The sequence below is a fragment of the Sceloporus occidentalis genome, unplaced genomic scaffold, assembly GCF_023333645.1.
Source record: "Sceloporus occidentalis isolate IW3139 unplaced genomic scaffold, rSceOcc1.0.p SCAF_1, whole genome shotgun sequence".
Taxonomy (NCBI): domain Eukaryota; kingdom Metazoa; phylum Chordata; class Lepidosauria; order Squamata; family Phrynosomatidae; genus Sceloporus; species Sceloporus occidentalis.
The window spans coordinates 184,099,500-184,116,010 of record NW_028316981.1 but is presented as its reverse complement, the minus strand read 5'-3'; the positions used below and the strand labels follow the sequence as shown (position 1 = coordinate 184,116,010).

Here is a 16,511-nt window from a genome sequence, read left to right as displayed (position 1 = left end):
TGAAATGTATGTGCTTTGGTCAACAGACTCCATGTTCCTGAAGTCAAATAAATATGACAATGCTGGGATGGATATTAAGTTCACAATTTATATATGTGATGGACCTGGTTGGGCACAACTGAGAGAGAAATGATTTCTAGGCCATGTATGTGGTTTCCCACTAAAATCAATGGCTCTTAAACATTCTCATTGCTGGCTGGATTATGCCTCACCAATGGTTAGTAAAGTATGTAAAAGAATGAACTTAAAGGACAATTCAGAACTTATAGACATACTGGCCTCCTGCCTTCAAGGATTTTTTCCCCTAAATTACACACAAACCTGACATCAAGGGAAATGTGTATTACCTGTGTTTACCACATGTTCCTCAGAGGTGCATGCATCAACATCAGTTTTGGAAAACATGTGCATGCTTATCTTTCAAAGATCAATCATAAAATAAGGCAAGCTAACTGGTAAGATACAGAAGTAAAGATAGGCACATGTTATAACAAACAGAAGTCTTCTATCACTTGAGAGGGAGCCCCACTTCTAATTATGTGTTAACTATTGCCTATTCTGACTATAGCCTAGTTAGGAGTCAGAATAGACAATGTGACATGGGGGTCTGGTGCAAGAGCAGCCATCCAGATGTTGTTGAAGTACAACTCACAAAACAGGAATACTCACTTCAAAGGTAACCGCCAACAAACAAAAAAAAGTAATGAAACCAACAGTACAGAATAAAATACTAGTTTATCATTAAAGAACAACTATACATAATATAAACATAAATCCACACAAATTTCCATAAAATGTATTAGCTCATCTTATATACATGCTACTCCATTTTCCCATGTTGTCTGAGCCTTTTACCAAGAGATATCTATATATTCTGGAGCGCCTGTATATTTCATAACAGTTGGTATGAAACAAGGGCCAAGAGAAAGAGGCCCAGGGTACTATGTTGGTCTTTTCTTCCCAGAACGTCCCAGCTTCCTGAAGGCCCCTTTTCCCTTCTGTGCCACCTTCCTTCCCAGTCCAGACTTGCCCTGCCATCGGGCTCCCAAACGCATCGATGAACCCCGTGGCTGCCTTTTACTTTTGTGTTGACTTCTGTGCTTGGCACCCTGTGATCCTCCCTGCTGTCCCCTTGTGTCTCTCTGCTGTGGCCCAGAATGCTGCCCAGGCCGTTGCTTGGGATGCTGCCCGGGCCATTGCCCAGAATGCTGCCTGGGCCGTTGCTTTCTATGCTTCAACTTGGATGTGGTTCCTGTAAATGCTGGGCTCTGGCCACCTTCAGATGGAGTATGTTTGAGCCTTTTTCTGGATGTGGTGGAGTGGCTGACACGTTTCCTCTTAGCACTTTGCGGGAACAGATCTAGAGAGAGTGAAGCACAGTAATTCATCAGGAGCAAGGCAGGAGAGGAACAACATCTGCCTCAACACCGGAATGCTTAGTTTAGAAAGTCTATGGCAGCAAAGAGCTCTCTGCTGGCCTTCAAGGAGCAAGTTAGGGTCCAAAGAAACACAAGCACAGAACAGCTACATGAACAGGATACAACTGAAACACACTTAATACCAAAGACAGAATAGGTGGCAACTTGCCCTGCAGGGCCAAAAAGCTTTGCTCCTCCCAAAATTTCCCCTTCTACACTGCGGTAAGAGGAAGCGAAATGGGGAACATGAAGCCCTGCAGATGTCATTCATCCCACACCCTGGCAAGGGGTGATGGGGCTTGCAGCCCAATATGCATTCCCTAGACTTTCATTAAAGTAGCAGGACCCTGTTACTCTCCTTTGCATCAGGTCAGCCTGGGGAGAGGAGGAAGATGAATATACAAGGTCAAAAATCTCACACAGTATCCCTCTATATGAGTGGGAGTGTTAGAAATACAACTCCACTTGCACAAATAGCATCTTCCTACAGGGGACAAGAAGGAGACCTAGGTAGTTAGGATTCCCTGGTATTCCCTCATGGTCCTCTCTGATCTATTGCTGCCTCGCCTATTAACTTACATTATCAGATCTGGCTTTACCTCTTTTCACTCCTTCTGGTCCTTCATTGTCCCAGTCAGGGAGCCACAGCCAGTGGACCCCACCCTTCTCTCTCTATCCCCCTGAAATCTCAGGGTCGCAGCTTGGATGTTCTCCTGGACTTGACTCTGAGCCCGGATGCCCAGGTTTTTACCTAATTGCTTTTAATTGCTTTTAACATTTGTATTGGAAAGTTTAAAAACAGTTTTTATCTATGAGCTCCCTTGGATCCCTTTCTGGGAGAAACGAAGCATAAAAATGAAATTAAATAAGTATCACCCACATAACTTCCATACAATTTTCTCAGTACTGATTCCAAGCAACCAGGTCCCATACAAAGCCTCCGCTGAGCAGACAACTGCAACACAGCATAATTGTGACACATGTTCTATACTCAGCTCAGAGACCACATGGGAAAGTGCCAGGCCCTCCCTCTTCCTTGGGATGGATGCATCAGAGCGTTTACTTTGCAAGAATCACAGCTCACACTCAGAAATGCAAGAACTTTTCATCAACTGCATCCAGCACATTATGTAAACCCCAACCTTCCCCGCCATGCTGGGCCCAGACCAATTTAAGAACACTACCCAAGTAGATACCAACCTTCATCGGGCTCTTCTCCTACTTCCTGTCTGTAGTATTCCATGTCATCATCTGACTCCTCCTCAGCATTCTGGTCTTCCTGTGTCCCAGGATCCTCTGCATCACTGTCATTGCCCTCAACTTCCTTCTTCTTCCTTTTTATCCCTTCCATGCTCTTCTTCCTAGAGTCCCCAAACCAAGAAAACCATCACAAATGGCTAGAGCAGAACCCACCCTTCTTCAGCTCCTATGCACGGTGCCACATGTTGCTCTCAAGGGGTCATGCCACTGGAGGAGGGCACACAGGGACATGAGCTTTATGGCTACTGATTTTGACTATCATCTCCCCTACCTATTTGATGTTCTTTTGTTGCCTGTTTTATTGAATCATTTCCTATATTGCTATGTATTTTATATGTATTATCCTACTACAGAGGCCCCTTCCCCACCACCAGTCCCTTTGTGTCGTGTCTTTTTAGATTGTAAGCCTGAGGGCAGGGAACCGTCCAATTAAAAAGATTGTATGTACAGCGCTGTGTAAATTTACAGCGCTTTATAAATAAAGGTTAATAATAATAATAATAATAATAATAATAATAATAATAATACCTGTGAGCCTCCTTCAGCTCCTGCTTGTGTGCCACATCTGCTTCTTGCTTCCGTCGCCGCTCAGCCTTGAGCTGCAATTTTCCCTCTTTCTTGGCCAAGGCTTCCTGGATCTCTTCATCAGTCTTATGAACTGAGGCACAGAAACAAGAAACAAAACAGACTGTTACTCAGGCCAAGACACACAGGGCAAAAATCACATGACATGAACAGGCACTTTATCCTACCCCACCCCATGGAGGGGTTAAGGAGGTGGAAAATTGCTACACTCCTGCAGTCCCCACCCAACTGTACCCAGCAGTGGAGGAAACCCCCACTGAGTTTTAGGTCCTGCCTTATTGAGAGCAACTGATCTGTGGAGATGCTGCTTCATAGTTAATGGGAGAAATTAAGAGAGAACAGGCTACTCTAACTGGGCTTGGCAACTCTTTTTCTTCCTGACTGTCCCTAACCTGGCTTCAAAGGTCTTCACAGCAATGATGTTCTTGCAAACAGAGCTCCACAAGCAGTCTGTGGTTTTGCTCATCAGTGGAAGGAATGTACACAAATGAACTATGATACTCACTGAAGCTGTGGTAGAGCACATTGCCCTGGCCCAACCCTTCCTCCACCTTGATGAGCTGTAGTGTCATTCGAGGGCCAATCTGTATAGGGAGACAGACAGAAAACCCATCAGAACTGAACACCCTAAGGAGAGGTGCTGGGACAAGAGGCTGGGGGCAACCTGGGAGACAACACAACTCCACATGATCAGAATATCCCATCACAAAGGTCAGAACAGCTTCAAAAAGCTGACTCCTGTCATGTTTAGCTAGCTCTAAGCTACACCCACCACCCCTATTTCAAAATTACAGCCCCCCCCCCAGCTGACCTCAGTGAGGCGGACCGCGCTCTGTTGGGCCTTCATGTTCCCACGTCCAGCGTAGGCTTGAGGCAGCTCCGTGATGTTGTGACTACCATCTTGCTCAGCTTCACTCTCAGAGAGGTTAATGTCCCTGTAGAGTAGGGCATGAAGTAAAATGACACAAATAATCAGCAATGTTTCTGCTATACCCACCAAGCAAATAAATGTTGCACACAAAAGTAAAGTAAAGAAGAAGACACAGCATTTGCCAGCAAGGTCACAATCTTTATAAGCTTGAGAACATACAAGGGAAAGGGAATGGGGGGGAGGGGGGAAGAAAAGGGGACAGACATCCTACATCAGGAGACAGGATGTAAAGTTCCACCATGACAGAAGTATGTCCCATCTCCCCTGTTGAGGCTTGATTTTTATATGAAGAGAAGAAAATTATGACCTCCACGCTGACCAATAAAGCGAACCAAGGCAGGATATAGCAGAGGATTAATGTGATTATGAAGTTATTCACAAGGAAGCCTGGAAGTCTCTGCCTCATGACTTTATGTAGCTCATCCTGTGTCAATACTCAAAATGAACATATAACCACAAGGGGAGGAACACACAAACACACACACATTCTCACCTGACCAAGAGATCACTGATGTCCTCCAGGCGGTTCATATTGGGAAACCTCTCCTGCAGGAGCTTCTTTAGCCCTTTGCTCATCCCAACCGGCACCACTTTCAGGCTGCTGCAAAACACAAAAGCACAAGTATATGGGGAGGAGGGAGTATCATATGTCAGGTAGACAAGAAAGGGGCTGCTACTGTGTTTGGGGAATGAAGCAGAGGGGAGTGCAGCTCTGTGGGAGAGCAGATGTATTGTGCATCAGGTCATTAACTGAGTCATGGTAACCTCAGGTTCTTTGGGACAAGCCTAAGAAAAATCACTCTTGGTTTGGTCTTGGAGATCAATGGTCAGAATAGACAACAGTAGATCGACTAACAGTCCAACAATGATCATTGTGCAAAATGAGATGTACTTTAGATCTAGGACCTATACCAGCAGAAGGGCTTTCTCTTTTAATATTATCTTCAACCAAGGTGAAGAAAATTATCTAATAGTAATAATGACCAAGCTGAGGTGAGGGGAGATAAGGATACATGAAATACTTTATATCCGTCTTTTCCCTTGAAGCACCTATATGATGTGATAGACTAGAAAGGGAGCTGGCTAGTGAAGCTTTTCTATTTTTCAAGCCACATGGGAGGAGATCAGAAGTTTTGAGTCCAACGACAGCCCCACCAACACCAGTTCCTGTCAGTTCATACTTCAAATTGGCTTGGATGCATCAGAGTATTCATTTCAGAATAACATCAGAGAGATCAGCAGACTATACTCTCATCATGGCCATCCAATTTGCCTTAATTATTTTCCTGTTCTTCCATATGCAGGCTATTGGTTTCAGAGAAGCTTTACTGGACAATGTGGGATTTAGACCAAGGCTTGAATCACAACCCAGCCACAAAGCTGTAAGCAAGTTAGTAACCCCACATTATTGTTGTAAGGAGCAAATGGGATAGCCCCCAAGCATGATACACTTAGTTTCACAGCTGCCAACAAAATACAGCACACACTCATACACAAATATGTTTTTCCAGAGAGTTCACCTCTACTTGAAAATGGCATGTAATCTTTTGATGAAAAGATGCACATGCCTAACCAGATGATTTTTAAATTGTGAATTTTTGAATTATAAATTAATTGTTGCTAATATTAGCTTACACATTGTAAAACACTTAGGGGGTGCTTAAGTACACTGATAAGCATTATAGAAATGTACTTGCTATTGCTACTATTTGCTAATATGTATGTTTTTTAAACTGATATTAAGCTTTTTTAACTGACTATGTATTTTTAATTGGTGTTCATGTTTTTAACTGTGTTATGGGTCTATTTGTTCCTGTATTTTAATCTGTTGTTCCCTGCCTCAATCCATAGGGAGAGGCAAGTAACCAATTAACAACAACAACAACAACAACAACAACAACAACAACAGTTGTTGTTGTTAAGAATATGTAATGCAGGCTGGCATGCCAACAAAAAAGCACTGACAGAGATCAATTTAAACATTTCTTACAAAGGTGTCTTTAGCTATAATATGCCTCTTTTCCACATATGCGCATGACCCAGTTTCAGCACATTAGCACTGAAAAAAGCCAAAGTGTAAGGTAGAAGACACTTACTAGTGACGGAATTCAAGAGTCTGGTTGTCTGAGTTGTAGTTTATCATTACACAACGCTTGATAGCATTAAGGTTTACCTGCAGGACAAGGACAGGGAAGGAATGCCACACACCATGAGAACTAAAACTCAAAAAGGGCTCAAGTCCAACCACTTGCAAGTGTTTTAGGGAGTAGCTAGCATGGCCCAGCTGTCAATAGATGGTCCCCAAACCACCAATGACAGCACTTATGGAACCCAGGAATCCTAGAATCGTAGAGTTGGTAGAGACCACAAGGGTCATCCAGTCCAACCCCCTGCCATGCAGGAACTCTCAATGAAAGCATCCTAGTTCCATTTTCATTGAATCTACCAACTTGGTTCTTCTTTTACAAACAATACTCCATTCAGAGAAGAACTGAATGCTACTAGCAGAACTTTAATCTAGTTATGATGAACTGTACCTCCTTCTCTTCATTCTTCACCCTCCTTCCAGTATTAGGCACTTCAAAATAAAAACCAAGGGAATCCACAGTGAAGGGAGTGTTACGTTCAGCTTTGGGATGCCTGCGCTAGCAGCGCTACTGGGCTGTTGAAAATGAGTTTAAAGCCCTAGAAAAGTTCTCCCATACTTGCTCATTTGTAAAAATTTCTAGACTTTCTGAGAAAGAGGGACTGCATGTGCCCAAGAGTGCTAGAAGCAGTGGTTGGTTTCAAGGACACACAGCAACACAGGTCTCACAAAGGAGAGAACTCTAGATGCACCATCATATTTACTTTGAAAGAATATCAGAAAACTGGTTAGCCCAAGCCATGACCTATTGTCTAAAAGTTCAAAACAGCCCCTACTGCTTGCAAACCAGTCATCATTATTAGTAGTGCTTCCTGATGCATCAGTGCGTTTACTTTGAAGTGAGAATCATTGGTTGAACTCAGCAAAACAGATCATCATCATTTGCATCAGATGGCAGTCCACAAAAAGAAGGCAAACAAGATGGACAAACAAAGTCCACACACAACTGGGAGATGACTAAATAAGGTCATGTAGTCCTTGAAAATTTAAGTCAGGATTTTTCACCATTTTCAACTGGGTTACAGTAGAGCCAGCCTGGCATAGTGGTTTCAATGTTCAACTGTGACTTTGGAGACCAGAGTTTGAATCCCAGCTCAGTCATGAAACCCAATGGGTGACCTTGGGGAAGTCACACTCTCTCAGCCTCAGTGGAAGACAATGCCAAGCCTCTTCTGAACAAATCTTGCCAAGAAAACCCCATCATAGGTTTCCCTTAGGGTTGCCATAAGTCAGAAGTGACTTGAAGGCACACAACACACACACACACAGAGGAATCATGTGGCTTTCCAGATGTTGTTGGACTGTGAGTCCCATGAGCCCTAGCCAACACAGCCAGTGGTGAGTTGCAGTCCAACAACATTATGAGGGATTGCAAGATTCCCAGCTACATTAGCCATGCTACCTAAACGTATGCTACATTTGCTAGAGTACAATGGTCCTTCTGTGCAGTACTGATTCATTCCTCTGCCATGCCAACAGAGTGGCAACATCCTCATGATCATCCTATATCCGAGCTCCACATATATAAGCAGTAGCATAATCCTCCAGAATCAACAAAACACTGGTGCATTATAGACCGCCCCTTTGGGGTGGCCTGTAGGTGCTCCTTTCCCCGCCAGACTGGGGCCTCAGCTGCCAGAGCGGCAACCTCCGAGGCCCCGATCCACCGCTTTCCAGGCCGCAGGGAAGCGGCAAAAGGCCGTTTCCCTGCGGCCTGGAAAGTGGTGTCCTTGGGGCTTGAAGCCCGGTGGCGGCGGGGAGGAGAAAGGGGACACTCGGTCCCTTTCTCCCTTGCGTCGCTGGCACAGCCATGTAAAGGCTGGGCCAGTGACGCAAATCGCCAGCGACTCCAAATCGCGACGCAAATCCCATTTGGAGGCGGCACATTCGTGACATTCTAATGGCGGCACCTGTGTGTATAGGCTGCCACCATTTTGTATGTCCTGGGGACGTACTAGGGTTAGGTGTGTGCATAAGGCACGCACTTTCCCTAACCCTAGTGCATCCCCAGGATGTACTCCATCTGTAACGGGCCCCAAATACCTTTATTGGGACACCTAAAATGCAGTGTTCTATTTCTAACAAAGGGACTTGTTGCTTCACAAAGAATTCAAGATGAACAGGATCTCAAAAACAATAGCTTTTTATCTTGCTAATGGGATTTAAATTTTATTTTCTGCACTTTAATAATCTCCCAGCAACCACATGAGTGGAAGGAGGAGGGGCCCACCTGCATCTGAACTGAGGACAACCACATTTTGACAAAATGCAGGCCTATGCCTAACACTGGCGCGTTCCAGACACGCAAATAGTACGTACTAGGTACGTACTAGGGTTAGGAAAGGGTGTCCTTTCTGGACGCCCTAACCCTAGTACATACCTAGTATGTACAAAATGGCGGCGCCCTAAACACATGGGTACCACCATTTTGATGTCACGGACGCTTAGCATCTGCACGGCATGGCGCGGAAATGACGCCACAAGTGCACCATTGGCGCCTTGTGGTCATAACCGAGCCGCAAAAAGAACCCGCTTTTTGCAGGTTCTTTTTGCTGTGTCGGGGAACCACGCGGTTTGTCCGCTGCGGTTCCCTGGCACAGCAAATATAGGCGCCGGCAAAGCGCCCTTTTGGGGCGCTCTGTAAAGCACCACTGTTACCTTTTCCCCCTCTCTTGTAGGGTTTTTTTTTACACCTTTTGCCTGATGAAGCCATTGGAGTTTCAAAAGCTTGCAACATGTGTATTGTGGATGTTGGCTGACCCAATAAAGGTATCACTGTTTTGTGGATTTGGGATGTTATTGTACTTTGCTATGGCCTGTTACAGACTGCCAAAATAAAGCTGCTTGGGGTCTCTTTGGAGGTATGCTGCTTAAATGATGCATGCATCCTAAGAATCTGGAAGCTGCACCAAAACTGCACTCCAGTGCTTAGGAATGGAGTGTGGCTTTGGTGCGACCTCTGGACTCTTAGGACCCATGCATCATTTGAATAGCATACCTCCAAAGTGACCCGAAGCAGCTTTATTTTGGCAGTCTGTAACAGGCCTATATGACCAACATGGCTACCCCTGGAAATATAAACCTCCAGAGTTGGGATGTTCAGGAGAACTCCTTGCTAACCCCAGGCTATAACTGGCAGGAGCAGGGAATCCCAAAGGCATCAGCAGAAACCCAGTCCTGACTGAATAGGTGGTAATAATGGGAAGAACAAAACAAAAAACTGGGAAGCACATATTCACAGTGGAAGAATGAGAGGAGACAAAGTCTCATATGTACTTTCTTCTAATAATCAAATGTCCACTTGCACAGAGCACATATAGCAACTCCAGAAATTTCTGAAGATTGACTAGAACCCAAAGAAAACCAACTGGTGATAAGTTTGAACCTCAGGGTTGCTTTTATGGTTCCCAAGGTCCCAAGTTATTTTTGACTTTTCCCCCTGCCTCCTCCTACCTCCTGACGTAGCAGGGGCTGTGGGTGGAAATCTGCAACATCATTGTCCTCTCAGGGCCTTTTTAAGCCTAGGAAAAATATTTTCTCCCCTCACAGAAGTGACCCAGAAGCTGACTTGTAGAATTCTTATCAAAAAGCATTCTTCTGGGCTAAAACAGCCCACAGAAGGCAAAATATAAGGCGAAATCCACGCCACTGCCTTTTGGAGGTCAACATTTTTCATTTTCTTCTGGGGATGGGGGAAGAAAGTGGGCTCTAAAGTACCCTTGTGGTAAATACGACCCTCCTGGCCCCAGACAGCAGCCTACCCCTTTTCTAAAGGGATTTGTGCAGCAGAATATGCTGGGCTCATCCAATGCTCAGGCCAAAACACACTCACCTTGTGGACATTGATGGAAGGGAACATGTTTTGGAACATGGTGGCCATGACCTTGATGTGCATGCCCTGAATACCAAAATTATTGAGTACCAGGAGGGGATGGTGGGTGAACTGCTGCTCATGCATCCGGTGGCGTTTCAGAGATGACACAACATCTTTGATGAGTGAATACTAATGCACAAGAGAAAAACAAAAGAGTGAGCTCCGTAAATCCTGAAAACCCAGCAGGCCTGTAGGAAAAGCATGAATGCTAATGGTATCAGCAGAGGTAAAAAAAAGGTATCAGAAGTAAAAAAGATATTGCAGCATGTTGTTTTGGAAATGGAAATGAGTTTACAGTCAACAGTCTCAACAGTCTTCAAAAATATTTCTAGTCAGCAAGGCAACATATATGCACTTGGGAAAATACATACATAGCTATTCCTTTTAAAGAAGCAAAACCGAGAAGAGTGGCTGAGTAAGATGCCATGAAGTCTACATCAAAGCCAGGATGTATCAGGGAAAACAAAACAATATAAACAAACTACTTCACTTTGACTTTTCTTTGTGCAAAGTTGAGAAACGTTCACGATAGAATAATCCACAAAAATTCAGGAAAGAATAATCTTGTTCCCTGGCAGATGACAAGTAACATATTAAAAGAGTGTACAATAAGAACAGGGAAGATGTAGCCTTTTAGGTGCTGCCAGAGGGCGATTTTCAGCATTCCTCTCCATTGGCTGTGAAGGCTAGACTGATGGGAGCTGCAGCCCCGCATATGTTTTCTATCTCCAATGCTTAATGCTTATCAGAATTTTTCAACAAATGGTTATTGGAGTCCAAAACACACTGCAGAAATAATCCAGTTTAAGACCACTTTAGCTGCCCTGCCTCAATGCTAAGGAATTCTGGGAACTGTAGTTTTCTGAGACATTTAGCTTTCTGTCAGAGAGCTCTGGTGCCACAATAAACTACAATCCCCAGAATTCCCTGGCACTGAGCCAGGGCAGTTAAGGAGGTCAAACTGGATTATTTCTGCAGTGTGTTTTGGACCTGGGTTTTTCAGAGGCTAATTCAGGCCCAACTAGCTCACCCCACTGCAGAGAGCCTCACCCTTTTGGTACCTGAGTGACTCTGAAGGTCAAGGTTGGTCCACCAGGAAGACGGAACAGTTTCTAAGATAGAGAAGAGCGAGATATGATAAAGTATTAATTCCACAAAACTTTTCAACATAAAGGCTCAAGGCCAGAGCAGACCCACCTACAGATAAATAGGTCAACAATGTTTACACTGAACTTTTAAGCGTTCTGTTCAGTTTTAATCCTGATGCATCAGTGCGTTTACTTCAAAATGAGAATCACCGGTTGTACTCAGCAAGACATAATGTCATCATTTGCATCAGATCAACAGGGAGAGTGAAAAAGACAGCAAAGCTGGGCAAAGAAAGCAGAGATTGGAATCTAATCATTTAGATTACAATTTCCAGAATTCTCCAATCAGCATGGCTGTATACTGCCCAATATAAATTGAACCAGGAAGTTGTAGGGAAAGCAGTCTCAGTCAAAACAAAATGCCAGCCTTGATCAAAAGACCAGCCTTGGGGCCAGTGAGCTTGTTTTCAGCAAATCACTTACAAGGTTGATGGTAGATGAAGTTTTTGTGAACACTAGGAAATGAGTGATTCCCAGTGGTCCAGCTATTGTCACAAAATCTTTCAGAGAGTTTTTCTTCCGCACCTGAAAAAGAGAGGCCACTGATCAGAGCAACTCTGTTGTTTGGGATGCCTTGTAACTAGAGCCTAGGATATAGGATTCTCTATCCCTACCCCACTGTCCTCCTCCCACCTGCAGACAAAGGCATTTATTCTTAGACAGGTGGGTGTGTGAGAAAGATCTTTTAATGGGGTGTGCCATGCTGTTACTTTTTTACTATGTTTTGAATTATTGTTTTTAATAGGACAACTTATTTAATTTTTGAAAACCTTTTATTAACAGTTTTTTAAACTTTTGTTTTGCACTTTGTTTGAATCTAGGTTATAAATTGTCTTGGGTCCAATGCCAGGAGAAACATGGGATATATGTTAAATTAGTGAATAAATAAAATATTTATTATCTGTAACTGGATTAGCTGAAAGTATTTATTCATAGCTACCTAAACTTTGCTTTAGCCTTCATATAACCTCTTATAACAGTCACTACTGTAGTGCCATCCAATGGGATTTGTAATCTTACAAGGTCTTTAGCCTTCTCTGACAAAGAGTGCTGGTGCCTCACAAAACTACAAATCCCAGGATTCTGTAGGATGGTGCCATGGCAGTTAGAGTGGTGTCAAACTCCATTTTTTCTACAGTGTAGATGCACTCCTATTTTCACCATGCTCATGGCACTCCATGCTGTTTCTCTGTTGATGCAGACCTCTTTTGCCATAATAATAGGAACTGGCATATTGCATTTTGAATAAAGCAAACAAATTGGTCTCATATTCTGCATAATTAATATCTAATCAAAGCTCATACTGTTACCTCACCTTTTTTTAAATGCAGAAAAGATGCGCCATCACTTTTCATGGCTCTAAATAGGGAAGGAGTTGCCAACTGCAGCAATATCTATGGCTCTGAACAAAAACTGGGAAAGGCCACAGAAACCTTTGAAACTGCTCTTGCTACACTAACTTGCAGCAAATGGAGGGGGGATAAAAATGAAGTCCTCATCCTTACAGAGAGCCCCCTTCCTAGACCCCTGATTTTCATCTTTCCTGTTCAAACACAATAGACCACATTCCAAACTCAATTTATTTCTCATAACCATTTGGTCTTGCATGTGCTTCCTTTCACTGAACACGGCAACTGTTGTCATGAAATGGAGTGTGGTGGACGGCCATCTGATAGTGTTACCTTTAGGCTGGTAGCAGTGTAGGGCTGCATAACCCTGCGAACATCCAATATGAGCTGTTGCAAGTTCTTGCCCACACGGCCACGGTGAAAGACAAAGGAGTGAGGCACGGAGCCATATTCCTCCTGAGCCCGATGCTGGGCAGCTGCCCGCTCTTTCTTTTGATTTTTAGTCTAGAAGGAGAATGAACATACACATGGGAAGCATGTTAACACAGAAAACCAATATTAATCCCACAATTTCATTCCAAGCAGTCTTCAAAGGCAGAAGTCCCTCCTAAGTTACCTTCTAGTCCCAAATGGTCTAAAATAAGATTATTTCCACAGCATGTTTTGGACCTAACTAAAAGAGAGAAGTTGGCAGCATGAGCTTTCGAAGACCTAGCCTCCTTCCTCAGATGCATGTTTGGAGGGGAGAATCCAAAGTCATTTGTGTATGAGGAAAAGCCACCAAATGCATCTGAGGAAGCAGGCTCACCTCTCCCAAACCTCATGCTGCTAGTTTCTTTCTTCCAGTTAAGTCTCAAAGGCGCTACAAGAAGACCTCTTCGCGTCCTGATTTTTCCAGGCAGCAAGCATCCGCACTGCAGAAATAATCAACATCCAAGAAACAGGAAAATTTAAATGAATAAATAAACAAACACAGAAATAATGACACTGCTTTTAACTACCACAGCTCCATGAAACTTGGGAGAAAGAACCTAGGGCCAAAACACATTGTAGGAATAATGGCACAGGCAGGAATCGACTAAAGGATAGGCAACTCTGAGCTAGTCCTCACTGCAGAAATAATCCAGTTTGGGACCACTTTAACTGCCATGGCTCCATTCAGTGAAATCCTGGGATTTGTAGTTTGTTGTGGCACCAGAGCTCTCTCTGACAGAGAAGGCTAAATATCTCACAAAATTACAGTTCCCAGTATTCCACAGCATTGAGCCATGGCAGTTAAAGCTGTCTCAAACTGGATTATTTCTGCAATGCAGATGCAGCAGGGTAGGACTGTTAGATCTTTGAGTGCTCAGGAATATCAGTCTTTCCCTCCTCCTCCTTGCCCTGATTCCTTCCTTCCCAGGATTATCCTCCCACTCCTTCCATACGACCCCCCTTTTGCCTTACTTTGCCAGACTTGCCCATGGCCAGGACTCCTTCCCTTTGCTCCTCTCCAGCAGGGCACCATGTGCCACTCAGAGGTGCTCCTTCCTCAGCCCTCCGGGTTCCTCCCTGTTCCCCAGCATCAAGGTTCCGCCCTTGTCGCCTGTGTACATGTCTATGGGTGCAACCTCCTCAATGGTCCGGAGTGTCTCTTCCTGCTATTCCACTTTGTTCTCTGGCTGCCTCCTCCTGTTGCATTCTGGGATGTGTAGTTTAAGGAGGAGGCATTTAGAATCCTCAGCCAGAGAGCTCTTAGGCCTCATTGAACTACAAACCCCAGAATGCAACAGGAGGCAGCCAGAGTAGTCAAAGTGGAATAATAGCAGCACTACAAAAGAGTTGTTGTAGTGCTGTAATGTAATGTGGTTCATTGGAGAAATAATCCAGTTTGACACCGCTTTAACTGCTCAGTGCTATGGGGATTCTGGGAACTGTAGTTCTATAGTAAAAGAGCAAAGTGACTAGTTTTGGACCTGAACAGTTACCTTCACAGTAATTCTCCCAAAGAGTAACCACCAATGCTATTACAGCATGTGCCACTCGTAAAAGACTTTTTATTACACAGTCTTCTGCTTTATTCAATCCAAATTTCCCCAAATTCAGAGTTAAACAATTCTCGTTATCAGATTGGAGGCTTCTCATCATTCTATTTAGATCTTGTATAACGTCTAACCAAAATTGTTTATGACTATATGTTTCTTTTTGCCCACATCCATGCCAGCAATTTGGAAAAAGTTTTTTTTATTTATCATTGTAGTCTAATGTGGGATTTATGCCATTTGCTAATTAATTTTAATTGTTGTTCTCTGACCTTTATATTTTTAATTTTAGTTATCTGAGAGATACAAAATGTTACGTCTTCAGTGTTTATCTTTAGATCTTTTCCCCATATACCATGCAAACTTTTTCTTTATACCAAATTGTTTCTCCAGAAGAAACTTGTGAACTTTTCCTATTTTTCTTCCCAATCTGTTTTTTTCAGTATATCTCATGACTGCCTGTTCTTTTTATTTCTTCTAAAATTTTACCTATTGCCATTAATTAACCCTGGTGGAGCAGTGGTTAAATGCCTGTACTGCAGCTATTCACTCGAAACCACAAGGTTGTGAGTTCAAGACCAGCAAAAGGGCCCAAGCTCGACTCAGGCTTGCATCCTTCCGAGGTCGCTAAAATGAGTACCCAGACTGTTGGGGGCAAATTAGCTTACTTGCTAATTAGCTTACTTGCTGTTCACCGCTATGATCTTTGGAATAGCGGTATATAAATAAAACAAATTAATTATTAAATTATTATTAATTGAAGTCAATATTTCTTGCCAAGTAATTCACTCAATTTTTCAATCCTAATTGGTTTCCCTCTTTCTTCAAATATCTTTTATTTCCTTAATTACTCTTCCTAACTCTTGATTCCATCTTTGTCTAGGCATTCTAAATGGGTATCATTTTAAATTCCCCATTTTTATACTTGTGGAGCATCTGTACCATACATATTGCATTGATAGAAAAGGGTCCTTCTTCACATCCGCAATCTTCTTACTTGGTTTCATTTGAAATGTAGATGTATAATCCATATTATTGACATATTTTTCAATTCTAACCCATCTTTCCCCCTCCCTGTGTATAAATTAAAGAAATGGGATTATAAAATGCAGCCTTCTCATATCCCTTGCCAGTGGGAAGCTATTCTATTTCTCTGTATTTTGTCCTCACAGGGACCTCTTGTCCACAGCAGTAAAATACTAGGGTCCCAAGAGGGCACCCACAAATTAATATGTATAGGGGAATTTAAATAGCTCAGATCAAATTATGTTTTTGCTGGGGCAAGAGTCAGCCTTGGGATCTTAACCCTTTGTATACTGGTTCCAAATCACACAGAACTCCAGAGGCAATTCCAAATAGGTTTTGTAGGTTTATTAAGAAAATGAGTAATATGCACACAACCACACACTCATGCGCACACTTGAGAACTAACGAAGCAAAAGTGGGAGAATGGGAAAAGAGGAGGCTTGACTAATGGTAATATGGTACTGATCTTGATGCTTGGTTCCAGTTGATGGGTGTCTGGAATGGAGATGCCTTAATAGCTACCTCGGCAAGTGGAGTGGCCGTCTTATTGAGGAGTCTAGTAGAATGAACAGAGTGTCTGCCCAGTCCCAAACTGGGCCAAATTGCTATGGTCTAGGGTGGTGACATACATATTCAAAATCATATCCCGGGACAGTAATCTCGGAATGATGGATTAACTCACTGCTAAATGCTTTTCCAGGAGACAAGAACTGTCAAGAAATGGAGTAAATGTTCGGACAATTAGTGTGAATA

The 16,511-nt window shown here is 43.2% G+C and overlaps 1 protein-coding gene across 1 annotated transcript; it reads right to left on the bottom strand.

Moving 5' to 3' along the window:
• Positions 1-716: 716 nt before the first annotated feature.
• Positions 717-14,251, bottom strand: PPAN (peter pan homolog). Its single transcript, XM_089486252.1, has 12 exons — positions 14,158-14,251; positions 13,045-13,215; positions 11,786-11,887; positions 11,276-11,326; positions 10,173-10,343; positions 6,291-6,367; positions 4,688-4,795; positions 4,075-4,198; positions 3,769-3,847; positions 3,207-3,336; positions 2,619-2,779; positions 717-1,360 (listed from the first exon to the last, which is right to left on the bottom strand). Exons 1-12 carry the CDS (start codon positions 14,173-14,175, stop codon positions 942-944), a joined length of 1,611 nt encoding a protein of 536 aa, XP_089342378.1. The 5' UTR covers positions 14,176-14,251; the 3' UTR covers positions 717-941.
• Positions 14,252-16,511: the final 2,260 nt, after the last annotated feature.

Bases quoted from the DNA above. Each gene is read 5' to 3' on its own strand.
- PPAN (XM_089486252.1), bottom strand. The intron at 11,888-13,044 runs GTAACACTATCA...TCTCTTTTTCAG, and splicing joins ACACTGCTACCAGCCTAAAG to GTGCGGAAGAAAAACTCTCT. The intron at 1,361-2,618 runs GTTGGTATCTAC...CACTCTCTCTAG, and splicing joins AGGAGAAGAGCCCGATGAAG to ATCTGTTCCCGCAAAGTGCT.